This window comes from Anomalospiza imberbis, chromosome 23 (genome assembly GCF_031753505.1).
Source record: "Anomalospiza imberbis isolate Cuckoo-Finch-1a 21T00152 chromosome 23, ASM3175350v1, whole genome shotgun sequence".
Taxonomy (NCBI): domain Eukaryota; kingdom Metazoa; phylum Chordata; class Aves; order Passeriformes; family Viduidae; genus Anomalospiza; species Anomalospiza imberbis.
This window is the reverse complement of record NC_089703.1, coordinates 1958829-1985486: the sequence shown is the minus strand read 5'-3', so window position 1 is coordinate 1985486 and position 26658 is coordinate 1958829. Positions and strand designations below refer to the sequence as shown.

The following is a 26658-nucleotide window of genomic DNA, read 5'->3' as shown; positions in this document are numbered from 1 at the left end:
ACAGCACCCCAAATCCCGTAGCACCCCAAATCCCATCACCCACAGCACCCTAAATCCCACAGCACCCCAAATCCCGTAGCACCCCAAATCCCATCACCCATAGCACCCTAAATCCCACAGCACCCCAAATCCCACAGCACCCCAAATCCCATCACCCACAGCACTGTAAATCCCACAGCACCCCAAATCCCGTAGCACCCCAAATCCCATCACCCATAGCACCCTAAATCCCACAGCACCCCAAATCCCATCAGCCACAGCAGCCCAAATCCCACAGCAGCCCAAATCCCACAGCACCATAAATCCCATCAGCCACAGCACCCCAAATCCTACAGCACTGTAAATCCCATCACCCATGGCGCCCCAAATCCCACAGCACCCCCAACCTCTGTAGCACCCACGGCACCCCAATCCCTTCACCTCTAGCACCACAAATCCCCCAGGACCCCAAAGCAACTCAAATCCCACAGCACTCTAAATTCTGCACCCCTGTTCCCATAATCCCTCTGCAGCCACATCCCCCAACACCACACAGCACCCAGAACCCCCAGGATCCACAACACCCCAAATCTGCCAATAGGCCCAGCACCCCATTCCATGATCCCGTTGAAACCCAGAGCCCCCGGCACCTGCAGCACCCCAAATCGTGCAGCACCTCCATCCCCAGGATCCCAGTGCACCCCACATCCCAGTGCACCTGCAGCACCCCAAATCCTGCAGCACCCCCATTCCATGGTCCCACTGAAATTCAAATCCCCCAGGATCTGCAGCACCCCAAATCCTGCAGCACCCCCATTCCATGGTCCCACTGAAATTCAAATCCCCCACGATCTGCAGCACCCCAAATCCTGCAGCACCCCCATTCCATGATCCCACTGAAATTCAAATTCCCCAGGATCTGCAGCACCCCAAATCCTGCAGCACCCCCATTCCATGATCCCACTGAAATTCAAATCCCCCAGGATCTGCAGCACCCCAAATCCTGCAGCACCCCCATTCCATGATCCCACTGAAATTCAAATCCCCCAGGATCTGCAGCACCCCAAATCCTGCAGCACCCGCCTCCTGATGATCCCATTGCACCCCACATCCCCCAGTACTCCCAAATCTTCATTACCCCAAATCCCCAGTACCCGTCACCTCAAACCCCCACCCCCAAATCGGACAAGTCAGGCCACCCATGATCTTTTTCATAGAAAATCGCTGATTTTAACTAAAGAACGCCTTTATCCCTCCCACGCCCACAACCCCCCCCACAAGAGGGGGTTCATGTGGGGGTGTCCCCCGTGTCCCCCGGGGTGACGCCGGCGGTCACTTGGTCGCGCCGCCAGAGCTCTTCGACCAGAGCGTCCAGGACGGGGGCGACCCGGGCCAGCCCCGCCCGCGCCCCGCCGGCCCCCGCGGCTCCCCCCGCCCGCAGCACCCGCAGCCCCTGCGTCCCCTCGAAGGCCCGCACGTCCCCCTCCGTCACGGCCGCGTGTGCGGCCAGGTCGAATCTGGGGTGGGGAGGGGACACAGGGTCAAGGGAAACAGCAACGCCCCGGAAAATCCCCCAAAAGCACCCGAGATTCATCGGGAGTTGTGAACCCATCGGTGTAACCAGGTGGGAGTGTTCTCTGCCTGCCCAGGGACTGAGTGGTTGGAAATCTGGGGGTGCAAACCTGATTGTTGGGGGGGACACGGGGTCCAAAGGAGACACCAACACCCCGAAAAATCTCCCCAAAAACGCCTAAAGAGAAATGGGGAATGTGAATCCATTGGTGCAATGAAGTGTTGAACGTTCTTGGCCTGCTGAGATAACAAGTGCTGAGAAATCTGGGGGTGCAAACCTGACTGTGGGGGGGACACAGGGTCAAGGGAGACACGGGAAATCCCCCCCAAATCCCCTTGAAAATAAGTGGGAGCTGTGACCCAAAGAAACACCCCCAAATCCCCTAAAAATCAGTGGGAGTTGAGGACCCATCGGTGTATTCACGTTCTCAGCCTAACGAGGTATTGAGTGGTTTGAAATCTGGGGGTGCAAACCTGACTAGGGGGGGGACACAGGGTCAAGGGAGACACCAACACCCTGAAAATCTCCTTTAGGGCAGCAAAACCGCCTAAAAATAAGCAGGAGCTGTGAACCCATCAGTGTCATGATTTGTGCACATTCTCAGCCTGCAGACATACCAAATGCTGAGAAATCTGGGGGTGCGAACCCGTTTTGGGGTGGAGTGGGAGGGGGGGTTGAAGGAACACCTGAAAAACCCCAAAACCCCGATAAAATCAGCAGGGGTCGGGAATCCATCGGTGCAATGAGGTGTGCCCATTCTCGGCGCCTGTGATGCCAAGCGCTGAGAGCCCCGGGGGTGCAATGCCCCCGCCATGGGGTGACTTTTGGGGACCCCTCAAAAGGATACTTGGTGCCCACGACCACCCTGACGAGGTGGCGGTCCTCGGGGTCCAGCACGCGGCCCATGAGCGCCGGCAGCTCCTCGAAGGACGCGCGGTCCGTGAAGGAGAACAGGAACAGGGCGGCGTCCGCCTCCTCCTTACAGGCCTGGGCACGGGACACCCCTCACCGCGGGGTCCTGGGGGTGTCCCCCGCCCCAAAACGCGTCCCCCACCCCAAAGCGCGTCCCCCGCTCACGGGCAGCAGGTGCTCGAACTTCCGGAGCGCTCCGTCCCCGCAGTCCCAGAGCTGCAGCTGGAACAGGACCGGGCGGCCGCTGCCGCGGGGCTTGGCCGGCCAGAACACCGTGGTGGCCTCGATGCCTGCGGGGACAGCGGGACTGTCACCCCCAGGCCCCACCAGGGTCTTGTGGTGGCCGAGGTGGCCTCGATGCCTGCGGGGACAGCGGGACTGCCACCCCCGGGTCCCCCCCGGCCGTACCCAGGGTCTCGAGGTGGCCGAGGTGGCCTCGATGCCTGCGGGGACAGCGGGACTGCCACCCCCGGGCCCCACCCTGGCCGTACCAGGGTCTCGAGGTGGCCGAGGTGGCCTCGATGCCTGCGGGGACAGCGGGACTGCCACCCCCGGGCCCCACCCTGGCCGTACCCAGGGTCTCGAGGTGGCCGAGGTGGCCTCGATGCCTGCGGGGACAGCGGGACTGTCACCCCCGGGCCCCACCCTGGCCGTACCCAGGGTCTCGAGGTGGCCGAGGTGGCCTCGATGCCTGCGGGGACAGCGGGGCTGCCACCCCCGGGTCCCCCCCGGCCGTACCCAGGGTCTCGTGGTGGGCGGGGGGCGCGGGGGTCCCCCCCAGCCAGGCCACCAGCGCTGTCTTGCCGACGCCGCTCCTGCCCGCCAGGAAGAGTTTGTAGGTGACAGTGGGGACAGCCAGCGCGGGCGGCAGCGCCGGGCGCTCCAGCAGACCTGGGGAGGGGCTCAGACTCATTCCGGGGGCTGAGACCCCGGCTGGGGGGCGCAGGGGGGGGCACGCACCGAACATTCTCCGCTGGTTCTTGTGCAGGATGGAGTCCAGGTAGGGGCGGCCGGCGGGGGACAGGAGCCAGCCCGGCTCCAGCGCCCAGTGCTGCTCTGCCATGGGCCCCCGAACCTGGGGGACAGGGAGGAGCCCCCCTACCCCCATGGGGTCACTGCATCCGCAGCTTTGGGGTCCCCTCCTGACCCCACCCCACGGTCCAGGCACCCTCCCCAGGGTGCCTAAATCCTCCATCGGGTCCCTAAAACAACCTCCTGCATCCCAGCATCCACCCATGGGGTCCCCAGAACCACCCCTGGGGTCTCTGACACCCCACTGTGGGGTGCCTCACCCCTTCCATGGGGTCTGTGCCCTCCCTGTGGAGTCCCTGCATCCTCCCATGGGGTCGCTGACCCCTCTCTGGGGTCCCAAAGCCCTCTCTGAGGTCCCTGCGCCCCTCCACGGGGTCCCACCACCTTCCCATGGGTTCCCGACCCCACCATGGGGGTCTCTATGCCCCCCTGCCACCCCAGTACCCCACCACAGTCCCCCCACCCCTGGGGTCCCTGCCCCCCTCAGTGTCCCTCGTCCTCCCAGGGCGTCCCTCAGCCCCACACGGAGTCCCTGCCCCCTCCGCGGGGTCTGTGCTGCCCCCGTGCCCCCACAGCATTTCGAAGGGGGGGACCCAGCCCCCTGTCCCCCCCCAGGACCCGCTGCCCCCCAGACCCCCCCGTGCCTTGCCCCTCACACCAATTTTCCCGCGCGGGCCCTTTAAGACGCGGCCCCGCCGCTCACCTGAGGCCGCTTCCGCCTCGCCGTGACGTCACGAAAAGGGGCGTGCCGTTGTCGAGACCACGCCCGATTACAGCTGCGCATGCGCGGTGAGCTGTGGCGACACGTGGAGTGACCCCGGCCCTGCGGATTTTGGGGGGTCCCCATCCCAAATTACTGACACTGGAATGATCTGGGGGTCTCCATCCCCAGCTCCCAGCACTGGCGGGATCTGGAGTTCCCAACCTCCAGTTTTTCCAGGCTTTGGAGCCCTCACTCATCATCACTGACACTGGAATGCTTTGGGCTCCAGCATCTCCCACACTGGCAGGACTTGGAGTCCCAATTTCCAGCCGCAGCAGGCCCTAGGATCCCCATCCCCAATTCCCATCTCCAACAGGCTGTGGGATCCCCAGTTCCCAGCACTGGCAGGATTTGGAGTCCTCAAATCACAAATGTTCAGCCCCAACTGGCTTTGGGGCCCCTATCCCAAATTTCCAGCCCAAACAACAGGTTTTGAGGTTCCCAATTCCCAGCGCTGGGAGGCTTTGGCATCCCCAGTTACCATCTCCAGCAGTCTTTGGGATCCCCATTCCCGATTTCCATCCCTAACAGGGTTTGGTGTCCCCAGTGCTGAGAGCCTTTGGGTCCCCATCCCTAATTCCCAACCCTGACAGGACCTGGAGTCCACAATTTTCAGCACAGGCAGGACCTGGGTTCCCCATCCCCAGTTCCCAGCCCTGGAAGGTTTTGGGGTCCCTATCCCAAAACAGGGTTTGGGATCCCTGAATTCCCAGCTCCAATAGGCTTTGGGATCCCCAGTTTCCAACCCCAACAGGCTTTGGGGTCCCCATCCCCAACTTCTGGCTCCAAGAGGCTTCAGTGTCCCCAATTCCCTGTGTCCCCCTTTGCCTCCCTCCACTGCTCCAACATCCCCTGGCACAAGTATTTCCCTTCTCTTGCCCAAAAGGTCCCCAAATCCGCCCTTTCACCCCCAAACTTGTGGCATTGCAGCAGGAACTTCCCCTCCAGGCCACTCCCACCCCACCCCTCCTCAAAAGCACCAACCATCCGTTTCTTTTCCTTTTTATTTGTTAAACCACTAAAAATTCGTTGGGAAGCGGGGGAGGGACCCCCATGAACCCCCCCAAAGTGTACACAAGATTTTAAATATCACCGGAATCGCTTCCCATTCCTGCGCTCGGCCCGGGAGTGGCGGGGGGGGGACACCTGAGTCGCGGGGGGGGACACCTCGCTCACAGCACCAGCAGCTCCCGCCGGATTCGGGGACAGGGACCCAAATTTGGGATGAATCTCTCTGAAGGGCACAGAACATGCGTCTCCCGGCGGGGAATCACCCCGAGAGCGGGGCAGGATGTAAACTGGGAGAGCAGCCCTGGAGGGATGCTCTGCAGGGAGAAGGACATCAAGGCGCCATCCATCCCCGGCTTTGACTCTTTTTTGGGGACGGATGACAAAAAACATGCAAGGGGGACGCGGGGATCGATGCCGAAGCCTCGACCGCCTTCCCCGCGGCCACGCGTGGAGAAGGAAAATTCCACAGCTCACCCGAGGTGCTCCTGAGGTCTGGGGATTTTTTTGGGAGGAAAAAATTGCATTTTGCTTTCCCTTAGGACAAACCAAATCGTTCTGGGATGAACGGGACAGGTGGGATTCGACGAGGGATTTATTTACAGAGGTGGAAATGCCGCGGGTGAAGCAAATCCCTCCCCGTCCCCACGCGGCTGGGATGGGATTTAAGGCTCCGACCGGCAAAAAGCTCAGTGGGAATGGAGAGCAAAAATTCAGGGAAGAAGGGACCACGTCATGGCGTTGCCGGCTTGGGGAGGGCTCCCTGGTTTTAGGGTGCTGGAGGTGGGTTGACCAAAACCTGGCAGAATCCGCCCCGTTTCCCCCCCGTGGAGGGGACAGGGAAGGAGAGGGGGTTGTGCCAGAAGGACGCACAGGTTCAATCCCTTCGGATTTGGATTTAATCTTTGCGGAAGGAGGCACGTGCAAAGATGAGGTGAAGTTACTGCATCGAGGCTGCCCTCACATTTACCAGTATCTGTCCTTTTCCCTGGAAAACCCACCCTGCTCCCGGGCTCCAAGGGGCTGCTTCGGCCTTGAACAGGATTGGGCCATTGAATGAAATGCAATCTTTAAGTCTAGAAGGGAATTGGCAGCCAAATATCTCAGTTTTGGGGGAATAATGGGATTTTCAGAGTACTTCTGCTGGTCAGAGGGGATAAGGGCTGATCCCGAAGCCTGATTCAGCAGGGCAGGGAGAGGAGGGATGCTAACAATCAAGATTTTTGGCATTTTGACACAAAAAAAATGTCCTTTCCTCCTTCTTTTGGTCCTGCCTGGAGGACAGGGATGAGAACGGCAGGTGAGAGGCAAAATAAAAAGGCATCGTGTTCGTGTTGAGCAAAGGTTGGCAGCGCTGGGAGATTCCCAGAGGGATATTGCTCTTTTCCTGATGGATTTGAGCATGGAATTAATCAAGCTAAGAGCCTCCTGCCTGCTGCAATTTGGGTTATTCCTATAAAACCACTTCTACTCGCAACCCACGAGGAGTTTCGGAGAGACTGAGACTCGCAAACACTAGGAGAATGAACCCAGGAGGATCCTGGCTGGTGGAATTCCCTGGCTGCTCACCCCGAATCCTCGGATCCTCAGGTCCTTCCCCGCCTTGTAAACACAACTTGCTCGCAACTTGGTCTTACTGGGAACTGCCGGGGCAGCGCTGGAGGTTTTGCTTGGACTTTTATTGGTTTCCTGCTCCCCAATTCACAGTTTGAACGCCTGCGTGTCGGGAAGGGGCTGGGGAAGGAGGAGGAAGAGCCGCAGGGATGGAGGGACGGGCGGCGGGCGGGGGCCGCATTATCTCTTTGCTCGCACAAAGTACAAGGCATTTGTTTTGGGGTAATATTTGACGTTTTGTTTCTTGTCCATTAGGCCACCGAATATGATCAGCTCCCCTCGGCCTTGCACCACCGTGTGTAAACTCGTCTCGGGCGGCCCCACCACGGAGCTGCTGTTGAACACTTTCCACTTGACTCGTCCCTGCTCCTTGGTGTCCTTAATGTCCAGCACGTACATCTGCATGGGCTTGCAGTTCATGCTCTGGTACAGCGGCTTGCCCACGTTCAGCGACTGCGGCGGGTGGTGCCCGAGGCGCCGGGCGATGGGGGGCAGCGAGTGCCCCTCGCCCTGGGTGGCACTTGGCCGCACGGAGCCCGGCTCGGCGCCCGGGGACCCCGGGGACGAGGCCAGGGGAGGGCTCAGCGCGGCCGAGGCCGAGGCGGCTTTGGAGGAGAGGGCTTTGACGGCCTCGAGGCTGCGGCGGAGCGCGCCGGGGGACACGGCCCCGGGCAGCGCGGCGTGGGGCGGGGTGTGGATGCCGTTGGTGTGCTCCGGGGGGTTCCGCGTGCCCGCTGTCCTGCCCTCCGCGCCGTCCAGCTGGCACAGGAGGGACGTGGGCTTCTGCTCCCAGCCCAGCTCCACGGAGGCCAGGCGCAGATCCCTCTGCTCCGGCAGCGAGCCCCGGCGCGGCGCCAGGGCCAGCCCCACCTTGAGGTCGAATCCCTCGGCGGCCGAGGGGGTGCTGGGGGACAGGGCCTGCACGGGGCTGTCCAGGGAGGCCCCGCCGGCCGGCGCCGCTCCGGGTGACACGGTGCCGCCGTTGAGCACGGGGGAACTGTCCCCTCTGGCCGGGGACAGGCTGCCCTCCCGTGAGCCCGACGGCGTCTGCCTGCGGGGCCGCAGGGTGCCCCAGCGGCCGTTGACGCAGGGAGCCTCGTCCGTGTTCCTGACGGGAGACTGGGAGCGGAATTCCCGCGTCTCGGGCACCAGGGCGGGCGGCGTGGCGCTGATGGGAGACGGGCGGGAGTTGAGGCTGGGGCTCAGCGGGGCTCTCCCGCTGGGAGCTTGGCTGAAGACCACGACACACTGTCCCACCTGTGGGAGAGCAGGGAACAGGCATCAGGAAGAGCATTGGTGCTGGGGAGAAGCGGTTACAGAGCATTTTGGGCAGGGAATAAAGAGGGAGGGATGTGTGTGAGGGAGCAGGGACCCCGCTGTGTCCATACCTTGCAGGCGGGATGGCACCACAGCTCCGGGGCTCCGTGGTCCTCGTTCTCCACCTTGAGCGGCTGCCACGTCCAGGGGTTGGCCTGCATGTGTAGCAACCAGGCGTCTTTGAACAGCTGGGGAGGGAAGGCTCACATTCAGGACTCTGGGCTGGCATTCAGGAGCCCAGCTGAGATTACAGAGCGCAGGCTGAGTTTTAGGAGCCCAGTTTACTGCTGGGCTGGGCTCATCAGGGCCATGGTGGGAGCAGTGCTTTGCTACTGCAGACAGAGGATGCTGACCCAGAGCAGGAGCTGATCCCCCATGAGTGACTACACCCCACTATGGCCATGGATAAATTCCTTCATTGCCATCTGCTATCCCAGTACAAAGTCAGGGCTCATCCTGATGAGCCTCAGTGAACCCAGGGAGCTGCTCAGAGAGCTCCTGGAGTGATTTTTATTAATTAAAGCAGGTTCAGCAACAGCTAAACAGCTTCTCTGGAAAATCTACCAGATTTGAGGAATAAAATGCCACCAATGTGCAGAATCCCCCCATCCCAAATCCAGCCCCCAGGTGCCAGGGGGATGGTGATGTCCCTGCTCCCTCAGGTACTCACTGCATTGGGACCCCCGCAGCCTCCAAGGATTAAAATGGTCTCGTTGTCTATCACGATCTGGAGGGGACAGAAGAGAGTTTCAGCCCGGGAAGGATTTTCGGCCTGGCCTCCAAGGACAGACAGTGGCAGGTTCTCACTGCATGGGCGTTCCTGGGTTCTGTGTGCCCCGGGATGAGGAGTGGAGCTGGGATGGAGCTGGTTTTGCTGGGACCGGGACAGAGCGGGATGCAGGGCTCATCCCACCCCTTGTCCCAAACCAGTTCCTCTCCCAAAGCACCGAGGCCCTGACACCCCTCTGCAAAGGAGGACAAGGGGGAAGAATTGTTTGGGAGGGCAGGTGCTGGCAGCAGTGTCTGATCAGTGCTGCTGCTGGGTGAGGGATCCCCGTGGGCTCCTTTCCTAGGGCATGGAAAGGCACGCTCCAGCACGAGCCATCCGAGCCCTGCTGGGTGCCCGTGGGACCAGCCACACTCTGGGAATCACTGACCATCCCAGAGGGGGACACCTGCCTCAGGTAGGGTGACAGCCATAAGCTCCCTGCCCTGGGCAGGGGCTGCCGGAGCCGTGCTTGGAGCGGGAGTCAATCCCAGGATTGGGAGAGAGGAGCAGTCACAAGGGCCTGCAGCCAAACCCGGCTGTGCTGCCTCTCCACTGATCTGAGGTGCCACGGGGCATGAGTGGGGTAAAGCAGGGATGGGTTCATTAGAGCTCTGAGTCACTGGGGGAGAGGGCCTGGCGGGCAAGGGCTCCACAGATAACTTGGGAATGAATGAACCTGTGCAGAGCTGTCTGCAGCTGGGAGCGAGGCTGTGCCTGGCCTCCCTCTGGCTGAGCTCACCTGGGACTGGCCCCCGCGCGGGTGAGGGCTGGGCCCCGAGATGCTGGGCTTGGACCAAGCCCACTGCTCCAGATCCAGCACCCAGACGTCGTTGCTCCTGCAAGGATGAGACAACACGTGCTGAGGATACAACCAGGGACATAGAACTCGGGCTCAAGGCTGGGTTTTATGGCAAAAAATTTGGATTTTTGCAGGCTAGAGCCTTGGGATTTGCTGCGAGAGGCAAAGGGTGTGCTAAGGCAGCAGGCAGACCCCAACATCCTGCAGAAAATTCCTCATGGGCGACCCCAAGACCATCCCAACTCCCTCGTGGCTCACAGGGGTGCTTGTCAGACACCCTGACCCCAAACTTACATCTGTCGGGATCCAAGGGAGCCCCCAAAAACGATCATTTTGTCTTCGATGACACAGGAGGAGTGTCCTGCCATGGGAGGGGGGCCATGGGTGGTCATGATGCAGTTCCACCTGGGAAGAGAGGCAGGAACACATACCCCAGAAAAGGAAAATGTTGGATGAAAGGCCAAACAAAAAATCCCAGTGGCCTGAAAAGTCCTCAAGAACATGTCATGGGGGAAAACCACAAGGAAAACCTCCAAATATCCAAATAGCAACGAAACTAATTAGAAATCCCAATGTGCTAAACATTTTTAAGGCATGACCAAGTCTCATGGCCAAGTTAGGAACGGCTCCCCTTCCAATTAAGTTTGCCTCAAATTCTTTCCAAGAGAATTGGAAATCTTAATTACAGAGTTGTAACAACACTGCCCAAAGTGCACTGGATAATTGATACTTTGGAGGATGAAAAGTTCTCAGTGCAAGAGGAGCAGGAACCTTCTCTTTGGTACAGCATTTTCCTTCTCACACACACTGTCAGTGAGAAAGCTGGGTCTAAAATCAGCCAAATGGTGTTTAAAAGGAAAAGGAAAATTCCTGCCAGCTCCATGGACACTGCTGGATGCTTCAGTCCTGGAGCTGTAAAGGCAGAGGTTGAAATGATGGAGAAATCTGATTTATCACGTCTCCCTGAGGGAGCTGAGTTTTGGATCATCACTAAAAACAAGACCTCCAGCACTTCAGGCTTATCTCAGAAACACCTCAGTGCTCCCAGCCAAAGTGATAAGGCATTTAAAACACCCAGGTTTCCCACCTGGATGGGGATGCTCAGGCAGCCTGGAATATTTAGGTACAAGTCCAAAACTATATGGAAGCAACAGCACCCACGAGCTGCTTGGCAGCACCCTGTCCTCAGCTCTGCTGTGCCTGTGTGGCTTTTTTTTTGTTTCAGAAAGAGCATTAGAGACACACCTGGGAAACCAGGACCACGCACAGCTTCCCAGGCATTCCTCCAGCTGCATTCCAGAGCCATTTCTCCGGGATCAAAGCCTGCTCTTACCAGTTTTTGGAGGGGGAGTACGTGTGGATCTCATCGAAGAACCTCTCGGGCTGGTGCAGGGGGTAAGGGCTCGGCCGGGTCCACCCCCCAAAAAGCACCAGCAAATCCTTGTAGACCACCAGCGTGGCCCCAGCCTTGGGAGAGGGGTAGGAACCTGGCAGGGAGGGAGGAGAAGTTAGGAAAACTATGAGCACAAGCCCCCAACTCTGCATCCTTTTTTCCCCAAGTGTCACAATGTGGAGACTCCACCTCTCTGAAAAAATGAAAATAACAGGGAAAAAAAAAAAAAAAAAAGAAAAGAGAAAAAAAGGCAAAATTAGAGCTGGGAGCCTGGGAAGAAAACTCCTGCCAATTTGTGTCATGGTAATTAGTAGGAGCCTGAAAGTACATCTCAAACACAGCAAAACATCTGTCACTCACTGGCAGGAAATTGCTGGTTTTCCAGCTATCCCTCCAAATTATTGCTTTAGCGCCGAATAAAAGCAATAATTACCTCCAAATACCTCCTAACGTCTCTCCCAGAGGAGGGAGGGAGAAGGGAGACAATTCCAAGGCACTCAGAGTGGCTCGTGCAGATGTGTGGGGTGCTCACAAGTGGCAGCACTCACTGAACCCCAGGTTTGAGAGGGAAGTCCTGAATGCTCTGGCTGTGAATGAAGTCATTCCTCGAGTCTGGTGGATGCAGTTCTGCTCTAAAAATCGTGGAAAACCTTTTTGTGTGGCCTGTTTGAGGTTCAAAGGGCTCTGCAGGGACCAGGGGCCTCCTGAGGACGACCTGCACAAGGACCAGGTGACCTCCTGGCCTCGGTGCCATTGGGATTTGCTGTGCTCAGACGATTCCGTGGATCTCGAGGGCTTTCCTGAGCTCACCTCTCAACCTACTGCTGCTCCTGTGGCCCCTGGCCACCACATCCCTGAGGAGCTGTGGCCGCTCCATCTCTGGAAGCGTCCAAGGCCAGGCTGGATGGGACTTGGAGCAACCTGATCCAATGGAAGGCGTCCCTGTCCATGGCAGGGGGTGGAATAGGATGAACTTTAAGGTCCCTTCCAACCCAAACCATTCTGGACTCTGTGATTCCTGTGGAAGATGTCCCTGTCTGTGGAAGGAGGGTGGAATGAGATGAGCTTTAAAGTCCTCCCAACCCAAACCAATCTGGGATTTTATGTTTCTTAACCTGCTTAGAGCAAGAGCAGCCTCAATGCAAGAAACTTGTTGGCAAGAGCAACTATCAAAGGATTCGACTGCTTTGAATTTGTGTTGGGAAATCGGCCACGATCCGCTGCAAAAGCCCAATCCCTGCCTGGCCCTGGAGCCAGAGGTGCTGTGTCTGTGTCACCACCCTGCTGATGTGTGAGGTGCTGAGCTGCTTCCCAGGAACAGCTAAAGCCTCTGCAGCCCAGCTGACTCTGAGCATCCTCCTTCCCACGGTGGCCACCAGCACCCGGCACATCGCTCCACCTCCACAGCCACCCTTTCCAGTTAATCCTGGAATACCCAGCCCAGCCTCACAGCTCCGAGCCCGGCTCCGGGAGCGCGGCAGCTCAAGGGCACGGCTCACACGTGGCCACCTCTCTGAAACAGCCGATGCTCCCACCTGGCCCCTGTCCCCTCCCCTGTCCCAGCAGGACTCAGAGACACAATTTTAGCAGGGAATGACACCCAGAACAGACTATTTTTAAAAGAAACCGGAGCAGCTATTTTAGGATGCTGCAGCTGAGGGAAGCAATTCCATCGCGATGGGTTCCAGGTGCTGGGAGGGGAGGGCCCAGCACAAAGCAGCCCCTGGCCTGATGCAGAGATGGCCACGGTGTCCCTGAGCCCTTCCCCAGGGACAGAGTGTTCTGCTGCCCTCAGCATCGTGGAGATGAGGGAAAAATGGGAATAAAGCTCTGCAGAAGCACTTAATGCAAGGTAACGTACAGCCAGAGCTGTACCAAGGTCTCTGTGAGGACAAAATGCCAGTGAGGGTCACATTTGGTTACTCCTTGTTCCTGAATTCCAGTTTTCCTGGCTCATTCCATGTGTGCAATTCATTAACCCACACCAGCAGGTTTCCAGCCTAAATGATTCCCTGGCAATGCAGAAAGTTTTTCTCCTAAGCCTGGCACCACAATAAAACATTTGTACCTGAGCTAGTGAATCCCAGCTGGGTGATATTGCCAGGGATGCCACAAGGTACTGGGGTTAAATTGGGTTATTTTTAAACCAAAAGGGGCAGCTAGAGTCATTCCAGCATGGAAAAGCATTGGCACCTTGCTTGGAAAGGTCTGGGAGGGAGCAGTGAGGAAAGTCACCCTCCCACTGCTGTAACCTGAAGGTCAAACCCAGCCTCAGCCAAGGAGACAATTCTCAAGTGAGTCAATGCCATGCAAACAGCCCAGGGCAGAGGCCAGCCCTGGTTTTTCAGGAAGCTTTGCCTGTTATTGGACATTGTACGCATGTAAATGAGCTGAGTTTCATTCTGCAATGCAGGAAAACTCTGCATTTTACAAGTCAAAGAAGTGCTGGCTTCTCAAAGCCTCTTCAACAGCAAAACTGGGATATCTGTGGATGCTCTCCACAAATGAGATGCACCACAAGCATCTCCAGGACCTTGTGCTGGAGCAGGAATGTGTGGAAATCTGGAGAACTAATGCTGTCTATCCCTAAAGCAGGGGAGAGCTGCTGCGTGCTGGGTCCTCGGGAAGGGCAGGAACGTCCCGAGGGAGCTGCTGGAACTGCTGGAACGGGAAGGCAGCGGCAGCTCTGTGAGCTCAGGACTCAGGCATGCGGAGGAGCCCGGCACAAAGGGACATCAAAGGGACCGATGACCTGCTCAAAGTCCAGTCCTCTGGAGGATGTGGGAGGTGGGAGCGGCCCTTCAAAGACTCCCAGGAACATAAGGGATCCTCTCTGGGATCACACAAGGATCAGGCTGAGGAGCCATCAGAACTTCGTTAATGAATTGTACTGGTTCCCACTGGCCCCAGTGGGGAACCGCTGCGATCCCGAGCCCCTCACCCCAGTAACACCACCCAGCCCAACATCCAGGTTATCCTTCCATAACATCATCCAGGTTATCCCTCCACAACACCACCCAGCCCAACATCCAGGTTATCCTTCCATAACATCATCCAGGTTATCCCTCCACAACACCACCCAGCCCAACATCCAGGTTATCCTTCCATAACATCATCCAGGTTATCCCTCCACAACACCACCCAGCCCAACATCCAGGTTATCCCTCCACAACACCACCCAGCCCAACATCCAGGTTATCCTTCCGTAACATCATCCAGGTTATCCCTCCACAACACCACCCAGCCCAACATCCAGGTTATCCTTCCATAACTTCATCCAGGTTATCCCTCCACAACACCACCCAGCCCAACATCCAGGTTATCCTTCCTGGGGATAAAGGTTCGAACAGGCGGAGGGTGTAGCACAGTTCACTCCTCCTAAGCACAGCAGGCTCCATCCCTTCACAGCTGACGCTGTTCTTTTGGCTGGGATGAGGAGCTAAAAGCTGGGCTGAGCTATTTTTTTCCCAGCTGATGGATTTTCCTGGCTTGCAAAGCCAAAAAACCAACCAACCAAAGATCTCCAGCTTCCACAGATGTTTGGAAAAGAAATGCCAGCCTCTGATCGCTCCCGACACAAGCTCTGGCTGTTTTATCTGTGTTGGATCTGTCCTTATAAGCAGTTTTTAAAGCCCAGTTATCCAGCCCTCTAAAGCCACCGGAGCCGCACACGCGTAGATTAACGGGAACAAAGGAAAAGCCTGGCTTGAAGGGCATTGGGACACAGAGTGCCAGACCAGCCTTTTACCTCTGGAAGGGGCAGTCCCGAGACTCCAAAAACCAGCTGGAGTGGGGAAGAGCAATGATCACCCCATGGTTATCTGCTGGGAGTGCCCAGGTGGAAGGATCGGCTCAGGTCGATAGGGTTTGGGGAATATTCCACAGGAGGGGCTGGAGTGGGTCTGCACTGACCCAGGGGAAGGGAACACATGGAAAGAGTTGTGACAGGGGGATCGGTACTGAGGAGCTTTAATTCTGGGGAAGGATGGGAGGAGAGCTGCAGCCAGGAACTGTTTCTGCTGGATCTGATGGATCCTGCAGGGAGCCAACTCCCACCATTGCGGCCGATCAGGTTCCTACGGAACACCCACATAACCACAGCCATGTGTCCCATCTCAAAGCTGAGAAATTAAAGGGAGCTGCTCCAGCACCCCATGGATTTCAAGGTGCAAAGGAATTCAAATGCCACCTGCAATCTGCACTCCAGAGGTACAATAAACCATCCCTGGGGAAGGGCTAGGGGCTGTCCTTTCACAAGAATCTTGGAATGGTTTGGGTGGAGGGACCTTAAAGCTCATCCCATTCCACCCCTGCCATGGGGCAGGGAAACTTCCACTATTCCAAAATGCTCCCAGCCCTGTCCAGCCTGGCCTTGGACACTTCTTCCCAAGGCAGGATGGTGCCTGTTTTGCACTCTGAGGTGTCCCAAATTGGATCCAACCCTGCCCACCATGAGTTTTGTGTTTCCATGCTCAGGGCAGCAGCAGAGCCACATCCAGCGGCTGGTTTTCGGTCTGGCTTTTAGGCTGGACATGGATTTTCAAATCCCAGTTTCCAGCCTGGAACTCACATTCACCCCAGTCGAGGGATGGCCCTGACTACATCCCATCCCACAGAGTTCCATCCCAAACTTGTGTGACAGCGTGAAATCCCCAAATCCTTCCCCTTCAACCGGAAGCAAAACCAGAGAAGGAAAAAACAATAAATCCCTCTGCTTCCCAGGCCAGCAGTCAGCAGATTCATCCAGATCCCTGCTAGGTTTCCCAAAGGGAAGAGGACAAGCTGGTGAGCAGCAGTCCAGAAACCAGAAGAGAATGTGCATCCCAGCAATCCCAGCACTAGCACAGGATTTGGGAGATGTGAAAGGAGCGCTCCTATGGGAAGAGCAGACATCCCTGCTGCACACCCACTCATTCATGAAGTCAAACCCAACACTGAGCACTCTGCTCAGCTGCCTTAGCTCCAGCATTTGACATTCACCTGGTTTTAACCCCAAAATGTCTAAAACAGAGCACTGGGATTACGAACTGGGATCTAGACTAGCTCTGACCAGGTCTGCCTAAACCTTAGAGCCTCTAAAAGCCACAGAAGTATCATCTTCTGTTACCAAAACCACAGGCAATTTAGTGTTCCCTTCCAGAAAAACCCCAAATTCCATGCTGGGAAGCAGACAGGAATTCAGCCTTGCAGGAGTCTTAAGGAAAAACCAAACAAATCTCTGCTGATTTGTCTCTTCAGCAGAGAGACAAAACCTCTGCAGACACAAATAACCTCTTGGGAAGGAAGCGGGAGAATATCCCGAGTTTATTTGCAATTTTGGGGGGCAAGTCAGCAACCCCCTGATGTTGACATGCAGACAGAATTCCCAGTGTGGGATTTCCACCCTGCAGTGACTCGAGACTGTGGTACAAGCCCAGTCAAACCCTGGTGTGGAAGCAAAGTTTGGTTTCTCGCAATCCCTGGGAGGTGCAGGCAGAAGCCCCGGGGAGGATCAGTCACCTCCACGCTGTTGCAAGGTGCCCGTGGGTATTTTTTTAACCCCGGCATTTGTGAGGTGCTGCCGCTCTGATAAAGCCGTGGAGAAGGAGAGGCAGTGCCCTCTGAACCCCGTGCAACTGGATTTACTGAGTCACTCTGTGCTAATGCCTGGCAAAAATGTCCTCATGCAGCATTGAGCAAACAATGCCGAGATAACCGCGCCAGAACGCCGCGGGCTCGGCCTCTTATCTCCCCACAGCCGCGGATGGGATCGCCGCAATTCCTGCCGCAATTCCTGCAGCTGCACTGCAGGAGAGGCTTTACTGGGATACACCCTGCCCCTCTCCCTGGCAGCAGCGCCCCAAGGTGCCGGGAGCTCCTCGGGGTGAGGTCACCCTCCACAACCATCCTTTGGGAAAGGCGGATTTGGCCCCGCACGGGGAGCTGCTCTTGCAAAAGCCGCTGTTCCCTCTCTCCGTGGGCGGAATCCCCAGTATCTACCTCGCCCTGCTTCCATGCTCGTGTTTTTGTTCCCCCTGAAGTGACGCTGCCCTGCAGACTTCTCCGGTGATTTCACAGCCTGACACCTTCCCAAAATCAGCCCCTGTGCAACTGAAGCGCTCAGCGCGCCCAGAAAGGGCTGAGTGGCTCCCGCCGCTCGTGATCCCTGCAGGAGGAGAGGGAAGAGCTGGGAGCTGGGCTCGGGCTGCCCAGCCTCGAGGAGGGGGTAATTGCAGGGCAGGGGGGTGGGACAGCGGGGCTGTGTCCAGCCCTGCTGAGCTCCGCGCTTTTCGCTCCTGGATCATTTCCCACAGCGCGAGGGAGGCGCCCCAGCCTTGGAGAATCCCAAAATGAGTGGTGTTCCAGGAAATGGCTGCTGCGTAATTTGGTGAGGTTACAGCTACCACGGGGCTCCAAACCTCAACTATCCTCTAAAGAGCACCCTGTAGGCACAGCCAAAGAATCCCAGGATGATCTGGGATGGAAGGGACCTTAAATCTCGTCCTATTCCAACCCCTGCCATGGGCAGGGACATCTTCCACTGGACCAGATTGCTCCAAGCCCGGTCCAGCCTGGCCTTGGACACTTTTGGGGATGGGGAATCCACAACCCTTCTGGATGCAGTCAGAGGGAGAAAGTGCAAAAAGCCTGGGAAGAGCCAGGGCTTTGCTGTTCCCAGTATTTGCTGCAAGGACAACAGTTATTCACTGAAACCCCAGCATCCTCCCGCTGCAATTTCCAGCACAGGAAGGGAAATTTAGTGCAGCTCTTCGCACTCCCTTCCCTTGCTGTCTCCCCCTTCTCTCCCATTTTCAACCCATCGGTTCCTGAACTTTGCTCCCTCCACGCCAGGGAAGCACTTTTTTCCTTCATTCCAGTAATTCCAGCCCTGAACACCAAACTCCTGAATATTTCATGGCAGGAACCAAAATCCACCTTTGGACTGCAGACAAGCACGAGCGAGGGCTCCGTCCTTCTGCGTGCCTGCCCCACTCCCCATGAGTTTTACAGCAGATGCTTTGGGGAAAGATTACAATCAGGCTACGGAGCGCCGGGATGCCGAAAGGCTTGGAAGGCCACGGTGCTGGGTGCGGATTACACTGCCCCAGGAATGCTGCCTGCTCCATCCCGAGGATTACACACGTAATCCTGCTGGATTGAGTCCTCAAGGCAAAGGCTGGGCTGCCTTGGAAGGAGCTCCTGCCGATAGATGTCAGCACAGCCTGCCCGAAATTCCCAGGAGGACCTTTCCTTCCCAGCTGACAGAGCAGCGGGGTTTATCCCGCTGACCCCACAATGGACAGGGAGGTACCTGCCCAGGAGGGAAGGCCCGTCAGAGACCCAGGAATAATTGGGTGTGAAACGATCAGGGAATTTGTGTCCAGGGAAACCATCACCCCTGGGTGCCTCCCACGCCTCGGGAAGGAGGGATCAGCTCCCTCTGGGGTGCAACACATTCATGAGATGTGAGACACCACCAGTGTCAACAACGCCGTGTGTGGCTCCGGGGTTTTGAGCCTTTTTCCCGAAAAGGAAATAAATTGGAGATGCTTTGTCTGAGCCACAGTTCGCAAATTCCTCGGCTCCAACCAAACTCGGACAAGCGAGAAATTAAATTCTCTGCAGGGCTGGGAAATCAAACGTCAGGAAAAGGGGAAAAAAATCCTGATAGAAAAAAACCTTCTCAGAAAATCCAGCCTAACTTCTGCCTAGGTTAAAGGGATGACAGTCCTGCACTTTGGGATTATTAAAATGCAAATTGTTCTCCAAGTGCCAGCTTTCCAAAGTGGAGGAGGGAGTACCAGGTACTATTACTACTACTACTACTACTACCTGCTACTAGGAGGGATTCCTGCTCAACCCTGGAAGTGTCCAAGGCCAGGCTGGACAGGGCTTGAAGCACCCTGGGATAGTGGAAGGTGTTCCTGCCAGTAGAACAAGGTGAGATCCCAAAACTGTACTGAGGGAAGAGGGAACCCAGAGGAACTGGGGGAAGAGGCAATCCAGATCCTCACTCCAGCATCCACTTCCTTTCGAGCTGCTGCTCTCCCAGCCCCCTCAGCCTTTCCCTCTGTTCCCTTCCCACAGGGCTCCTGCCACGTCAGGCTGAGCTGTCCGGGCAGGGCAGGAGGGCATCCGCAGGCTGAGGGATCATTCCCTGAGGGAGAACCAGAGCCGGCCGCTGCCTCCCTGCCCTGCTGCCCAGGGCAGCCCAGCCCCGCTCCCAGGAGCCCATTTCCCACAGCAGGGAATGCTTTTCCCCCACGTTTTGCCCACGGATAAAACCTGGCTGAACTTCCAAGTCCTGCGGTGCAGGGAGAGCAGGGAATGGAAGAAGGGAAGTGCTTTGGCCTGCTGGGGTAAAAGCCCTGTGCCAGCCCCGTGGCAGCTCCCCCGACTGAGCCAGCCCTGCTCCTGGGCACATTCCCACCGCCCTGGGCGGGTGAGCCACAGCTCCTTCAAAGCCATTCCCGGATGCCTCGGGCACTGCATTCCTGGAGGCCCAGGCACACCTCAATGGAATGGCTGAGCTGCCTCTGCCCCCTCGCCGGCAGCTCTGAGAGCAGAGAGGAGACACGGGGTGACTCGGTGACCTTGGCGACACCGGGAGCGCTGGAAAAGCCGTGGGAACACGGCATTGATAAGGATAAGCCGCTGCCAGCTGGAGGGAGGGGCAGGATGCAGCCAGGTAGGGGTCGGGGGGGAGGGAGGAATGTGGGAATCCCACATTTCAGATGTAGGATTCAGGACTGGGAGGCACAGGGCTGTTTTCCCCTGGTGGTGGTGATCCTCACCCATTCCCCATCCCACTGACCAGTCACCCCGCTGGGCTCTCCAAGCACGTGCCTTTGTTTGCAGGGAGCAGATCCCCAGGCAGGGGAGGGATCCCAGACAAGGATCTTTTGGCTTTTCCTGCCTGGTTCAGTGACGGTCCCTGTGGGATAAATCCCTGCAAACAGCTCACCACACGCTCAGTTTGCTCGTGGGTTTTGTACCCGTGGTCCCTGGGACTGATCCGTGCCAGGCATGGCAGGGTGGCCATCCAAGGATGGATGCCAGTGGAATGTGGTTTGGATCCAGACAACAAAAACCTTCCAGAGGTTAAACACAGCCAGCAATGCCACGAGCTGCAGGAGGAGAGAGCCTGGCAAATCAAAGGGAGGGGAGGTGTGTGCTGTAAACCTAAACCATGGCTTAATCTCCTGGAAACCAGCAGCACCTTCCCAACCAGGTGTCAGCTGACACAGAAAAAAAAATCAAAAAGCCTTCACTTGATCTGAGTTGACTTTTCATCTCTTGCCCTTGAGATATTTCATATTGAACACCACAAATTCCATTAGAGACGTTCTACAAAACCAGCCAGGCACAGAGAGGAACAAATGAACATCAGATGGATCCAGGGGCTGGGAACAGCCCTGCTCGCACCCCAGAGCTGCCAGTTCACCCTCTGCAAGGGCAGGAATGAAGTCCAAACTCTATATCCAGGGATACTGCTGGAGAGTTTGTTTGTCAAAGGCTTGGCAGGAGTGGTCACTCACCTCCTTATAAAACTGGGAGTCCAAAAAAGGAGGAAAACAATCAATATGCTTAAACTGGAGAAAGCAATTCCAAGCAACCTGTGCTGGGAAAGCCTCTGCCCCAAAGGGCATGGGACAAAGCCTGGAAAGTCCTGGTTCTGTTCCAGAAGGACAGAAGTGAGGGGTGGGATAAGCAAGAAGTGAGGGCTGGGATAAGGAAGAAATGAAGTGTGTGTAAGGAAGAATTTAGGTGAGTGATCAGGAGGAAACTGGGTGGGTGAAAAGGAAGAAATCAGGGGCAGGATAAGGAAGCTCCAGGCAGGAGGCTCACAGGATTAAAGCTGAGCTTGAAAAAGGCATCAAGTCACTCCGAGCTTGAGGACTCCAAGAGCCTTTGGATGCTGGTGGGAAAGCCACAGATTTTTGGAGGATAACATGGAATGTTTCAGCTCTGCAGAGGCAGGAGCGAGCCCTACTGCCACCAAACTCAAAGGGCAAGGAGGAAAAAAACACCCAGATCAGGAAAAGAGCTGGCAAAAGCTTTCCTGTCTTCCAGGCTTACCAAGACTGCTCACAGCACGAAGGATTTCCATCCAGCCCATTAACCTGCTCCACTTTGCAGGCTCAGGCACTCAGCCATAATTAGGGAGGTTGTTCTGTGCCAGGAATCAGCTCCTGGATCCCCCGGGCCCCTGGGAGGCCAACAGGGACACATGGCTGGGGGCCTCAAGGTGATCCTGAGCCTTTCATAAAACTGAGCTTTGCTCTCAGTCACACGGGGCCGTGGGGCACCACGGGGTGAGCTCAGAGGCCAGGGGGACACCAAGGGTATTCTGCAGACAGAATTTTGGTCAGGTCAGGATTTTGGGGGGTTTTAATGCTCAAAGCAAGGCTGTGCCCGGGATCCCTGTGAGGGAAGTGACTGCAAGGGGAACAGAGCTGCAGTTTGGGGTCAGGGCAGAGCACCTCAGTTACTGCTCTGCAGGAAAAAAAATCCCAGAATCCCTGAGGTTGGAAAAGCCCCTCAGGACCATCGAGTCCAACCTGTGCCCAGTGCTCTCCTTGTCACCCAGCCCAGTGAGTGCCATGTCCAGCCCTTCCTTGGACACCTCCAGGGATGGGCACTCCAAACCTCCCTGGGCAGCCCCTGCCAAGGCCTGAGCACCCTTTCCACGGGGAAATTCCTGCTGGTGTCCACCCTGAGCCTGCCCTGGCCCAGCCTGAGGCCGTTCCCTCTCCTCCTGTCCCTGTTCCCTGGAGCAGAGCCTGACCCCCCCGGCTGTCCCCTCCTGTCAGGAGTTGTGCAGAGCCACAAGGGCCCCCCTGAGCCTCCTTTTCTCCAGGCTGAGCCCCTTCCCTGCTGCCTCAGCTGCTCCTGGTGCTCCAGCCCCTTCCCAGCTCTGTTCCCTTCCCTGGACATGCTCCAGCCCCTCCAGGTCCTTCCTGAACTGAGGGGCCCAGGACTGGACACAGCTGATGCAAAACACAACCCTGAACTGAACAAGCTGCACAGTCTGCAGTCACAGAGGGTTTAAATCCACACGTGAGGAGCTCCCCACTATTCCCACACCTCTGATTATTCCACAGATTCCCCCTGAGCCCTTGGACAGCCCGGCTCCTGTCCCAGTGGGATTCATTCCCTGAGTGCCAGTGTGGTTCTGGTTTGTGGCTGTGCATAGCTGGATCCTGTGGGATCTGGTGAGATCCTCTGGGATCCTGTGGGATCCAGCACCACCCCCCTCCTCGGGAAGCCCACTCAGTCCTTCCCCGTGTCTCCTTCAGCTCCACAAATCTCCCAGAGCTGAGGAGATCGCAACCGAGGAATTCAGCACCGTGAAACTCCAGCAACTGTTTGGAAATTTGTTTTGAAAACTCGCCGCTGTTTTCTAGAAGGGGCAGATGAAAACAAGGCTGGGCTTTTTAGCTCGGGGCAAGGTTTTTGCACAGCTTTGTCAAGGCCAAACCTCTCTGCTCCACGAGCGAGCTACGGGGAGGTTTCTCCACCAGGACCACATCTGACACCAGGAGTCTCTGCCGAGCCTCTCCTGCCTCCTTGGGGCTGTTGCTTTTGTTGACACAACACCATCAAAGGCACCTTCCCCTCAGTCACAAAGGGAAACTGATCCTCCCACTCCGGGCACGGAGGGGGCTGGGGGAAGAGCTGAGCCACGAGGAACTGCTGGCAGAGGGGTTTTACTGCGTCCTGCTAAGGCCACCCAGGAGGTTTAGGCACAAACTCCAGGCTGGAGCAGGAGGAAGGATCAGCCGTGGCCCGAGGGCAGAGGGGATCAAAGCCTCACACGGAGGGGTTCTGCCTCTGAGCCCGGTTTGATCCCGAAGTCCTGAGGAAGACGAGAAGCTTTCCCTCTCCCCAGGAACCAGGAAGAGGTCCTGGGGAGGTGCCCGTGCCGGGGCAGGGTGGCCCAGGGCAGCAGCAGCAGGATTCTCCTCCCAGCAACAGGAAAAGCGGAGCCTCGGGGCTCCTGAACCCCTGTGGGATCAGCGAGGGATATCCCAGCCTGGCAGAGGGAAACCACACAGGGACAGGAGGGACAGGGCCCTTCCCAGCCCTCCTGCCTGCCCAGCTGGGAGCAGAAGGGGGATGAGAAAACAGACCCGAGAGGAGGATGTGCGTATCCTACACGAATGCCTCTCCCTGCAAAGCCCTGGTCGTTCCAGCACCATCCCTGGCTTTACAAACACGACAAGCTCAGTTTCAAAGGGTAAAGCTTTTCACCTCTGTGCCATGAGCCCCTGGGAGAGCAGAGTTCCTGGCCTTTTCCTCCCTAATTCAAAAAGGCACTTTCTGGTGTGTTCTGGCCGAGAGAGGCCAAGTGCAGGACTCTGAGGAACTGGAACCAAGGACCCCAGGAGGGACAAAGCCTGCAGGGACACAGCCTGGAACAGCCCAGGCAGGGCAGCAGGAGCCTGCCCGGGGACCCTCCCGGTTCTGCCTGTGAGTTGTCCCTGCAGGATGTGCGGACAGGAGGCTCAGATGGTGCCAAAGCTCCTGGGGCTCCCTCCTCTGAGAGCCTCCAGCAGCTTTCCTTGCACAGGGAGGGGTGGGAGATCACCAGGAGAGTTCCACAGACCTGCATGGGAGCAGCACAAACCCTCCTTGCCAGCAGGGCAGCAGATCCAGGGATGAATCCAAGCATCAGCAAAGGCCTCACCACAACCCCCTGCAGCTCCCATGGCATGAAGTCATGGAATCATGGAATGCTTTGGGTTGGAAGGGCCCTTAAAGCCCATCCAGTCCCAGCCCCACCATGGGCAGGGACACCTCCCACACTCCTAGGGTGCTCCAAACCCTGTCCAGCCTGGCCTTGGACACTTCCAATCTGTGCCATGGCCTCATCCCCCTCATAGGGAACAATTCCTTCCCAATATCCCATCTGACCCTGCCCTCTGGCATTCCAGGCCCTTGTCCAAAGTCCATCTCCAGCATTCTTGGAGCCTCTCCAGGTACTGAATGTCCTGCAACTCTCTATTTCAAATGAGGTTTGGTTTCTTTCCTGACTGTTCAGCCCATTTTTGGGGAGCACCAGGGACTCTCACCACTGAAACCAGCGTGCTCCAGCTGGACTCACAGGAGTGGGACCTCACCCTGGCCTCCAGCTGGATAAACAGATTCCAGCATAAACCACCCCCAGCCCTCCATCAGGATGCCCTGAGCACAGATGGGCTCAAATTCCAACAACTGCCCAGGTTAATTGTGCAAATGAGGGCAAGGAAAGCCGCCCCACCACATGGAAAAGGCCTCTGCCTGCCAGGGACCACCTACCCTGGGACAGCACTGCAGCGTCCCACACATGGAGCTGGTAATTATCCTGCTCCTGCTCCAGCAGATCCTGTGTGGGATGGGAAGGGTGGGAGCAGCTCCACAATGGCCAGGAGAGCTCCAGGGAGAAGAGCTGGGAGGCACCTTCTGGAAATAGAGATCCTGCTGCCTGCCACCCTCCTTTCCAGAGCTTCCAATCCCACCAAAAGCTCTCCAGAAGAGCCAAACACCAACTCTCTTGTGCTGCTCCAGCCCCATCAGTCACACGTCAAAGCCACTGTTTCAGATCTAAGCGAAAAAAAAAAAAACTTTGAAACCTCAAAAATTAGGGTTTTTTGAAGTAATTATCTCCCTCTTCTGTCTCTGAGACGAAAGAAACCCAGGCCAATTATTTCTTTGAAGGCTAAATATTTACTCCCAGATGAAGTAGCTTGGGCTGGAGGGGAATTATCCAGCTCTGATGTCATCTCATGCCTGGGAGCCAGAAAACCCGGATGAAAACAGGTAGGAACAAACAGTAACAACAACAACAACAAAAGGGTGTCTTCTCCTGGAAAAGCCTCTCAGGAAGGGATGAAGTTGTGCCCAAGACATTGTGCTCCCATTCCCTGCCCAGGGCTTGTTAAATAAGATGCTTAACAAGGGCACACGTGGAGTGTGAGGGAACCTCTCTGAGCAAGACTGGCCCTGGGAAAGAGCCAGGATCTCATCCCAGAGTTCTGGAGTCTGTGGGGCAGGTGTGGGAACTCCTCCACAGCAATTAGCCTGCACACACAATGAGTGGTAATCAATCAATGTCAACTCTTCGGTTTTTCTTTTAAAAAGCCCTCTCCTGCCTTATTTACATCCCAGCATTTCAAAGCTCTGCCCCCTCCAGCCGCTCTCCTTTCCCAGGCAGGCGGTGCCACCCCCAGTTCGGGGCACCCAAAGGAAGAGCAGGAGCTGTGGGATCCCACCGGGCTTGACTCATCCCTTTGGAAAAGCAGGAACCAGAGCACTCCCCGGGCCCGGCCTCCAGTTTCAGCTGTGATCCCATCTCGCCCATGACAGCGTGCAGGAACATCTCCTCGGGGGATCTTCCCGTGGGACTGAGCCCCGCCACGCATTCCCACAGGAGCCGTTCTTTGGGAGCGCCGGGACGGCCTCCGGGACAGGCACACACTGGGGACAGGAAAGAGCTCCCCAGGCTGCAGGAATCCCTGGCCTGGGGCAGAGAGAGCTCTGCGAGCCCAGGAGCTGTGCATCCTCCCCTCTCCAGCCCCAGCAGGGCAGGATGGATGGCAGGAGCCCCTTTGGAGGACTGGGGTTCGTTTTCCCTGTTTAAATCCACAACTCCCTAATTCTTCCCTTGTGAGAGTCCCACAGGGGCTGTTTGCCCAAAACCAGAGCACGAATGAAGTGTGGGTAGATGCCCAAGCACCAAGAGAGGTGTTCACAGCTGGAATTCCCCAGGTGACACCAGCACTTGGGACTTGTCCCTAGTCCCTCTCCAGCTCTCCTGGAGCCCCTTCAGGCACTCTAAGGGCTCTGAGGTCACCCTGGATCCTTCTCTTCTCCAGGTGAACGCCCCCAGCTTTCCCATCTCCCTTTATATCCTTCTCCACCTCTATCTCCTTATTCCCTGGATTTTGGAGGACTTCAAGTGCCAGACAAGAAAATACTTTATAAACAACATCTGAGCAGTCCACAATACTTGGGGCACATGACAGGGAATTCTGTTCCCAACAAGGAATGCTGATGGATGTTGAGCTCCTTTTCTCCTTCCTTCTCCCACCAAAACAGCTGCTCTGACTTCTCCCCTCTGCCCCAAGAGCTTCCCCCAATTCTTCTGCTTTCCTCAAAGTTATTTTAGTGGAATTCAGAAATTAAAAAGAAAAAACCAAACTGTTGTGGGTGACATTTCCAGCACATAAACCAGTGTGGGAAATAATCTGTGGTGTTTTCCTGCCCAGCTGAGGGTGCCTGGACAGCAGGAATGAAACTGCTTTCCCACGCTCTCCCACCTGCACGGGCTTGTCTGCTCCACCCCCCAAAATACCTGGAGTGGGAGCCACTGGAATGAGCAAAGAAAATCTCAGCTTTGGGACAATGACTCTCACCACGGAATGGAATCACAGAATGGGACCTTAAACACACCCAGTGCCACCCCCTGCCACAGGCAGGGACACCTTCACAATCTCAGGGTGCTCCAGCCTGGCCTTGGACTCTTCCAGGGATCCAG

General features: G+C 56.8%; 2 protein-coding genes across 7 annotated transcripts in view; both read right to left on the bottom strand.

Moving 5' to 3' along the window:
- Positions 1-1219: 1219 nt before the first annotated feature.
- Positions 1220-4234, bottom strand: CPLANE2 (ciliogenesis and planar polarity effector complex subunit 2). 5 transcript variants are annotated; one of them, XM_068171810.1, is made up of 6 exons: positions 4200-4234; positions 3425-3539; positions 3203-3355; positions 2630-2754; positions 2400-2539; positions 1232-1496 (listed from the first exon to the last, which is right to left on the bottom strand). In XM_068171810.1, the coding sequence occupies exons 2-6, from the start codon at positions 3525-3527 to the stop codon at positions 1268-1270; spliced, it is 750 nt and encodes a 249-aa protein (XP_068027911.1). In that variant the 5' UTR covers positions 3528-3539; positions 4200-4234; the 3' UTR covers positions 1232-1267. The 5 variants fall into 5 exon arrangements, with proteins under 5 accessions (XP_068027909.1, XP_068027908.1, XP_068027911.1 ...); XM_068171811.1 differs by lacking the exon at positions 4200-4234 and adding an exon at positions 4155-4173; XM_068171809.1 differs by having other exon boundaries at positions 1233-1496; positions 3425-3562; positions 4200-4229.
- A 1011-nt stretch (positions 4235-5245) lies between these two features.
- The window catches only part of FBXO42 (F-box protein 42), a 47313-nt gene continuing 25900 nt past the window's right edge, over positions 5246-26658 (bottom strand). For both annotated transcript variants that reach the window (XM_068171594.1, XM_068171595.1), the window contains 6 exons: positions 11100-11253; positions 10061-10171; positions 9707-9803; positions 8869-8925; positions 8270-8386; positions 5246-8138 (listed from right to left, as the gene is read on the bottom strand). In XM_068171594.1, the coding sequence (XP_068027695.1) occupies positions 7062-8138; positions 8270-8386; positions 8869-8925; positions 9707-9803; positions 10061-10171; positions 11100-11253 (1613 nt within the window). In that variant the 3' untranslated portion in view covers positions 5246-7061. The remainder of the gene's footprint in view (positions 8139-8269; positions 8387-8868; positions 8926-9706; positions 9804-10060; positions 10172-11099; positions 11254-26658) is intronic.

What these genes read in the sequence shown, in the direction of transcription:
- CPLANE2 (XM_068171807.1), bottom strand. Translation starts at nt 3,659, where the DNA reads ATGGAGGATTTAGGCACCCTGGGGAGGGTGCCTGGACCGTGGGGTGGG. An exon ending in GAACCAGCGGAGAATGTTCG is followed by an intron (nt 3,356 to 3,424) that starts GTGCGTGCCCCC and finishes GCCCCTCCCCAG; the next exon opens with GTCTGCTGGAGCGCCCGGCG. An exon ending in AGTTCGAGCACCTGCTGCCC is followed by an intron (nt 2,540 to 2,629) that starts GTGAGCGGGGGA and finishes TCCCGTGCCCAG; the next exon opens with GCCTGTAAGGAGGAGGCGGA.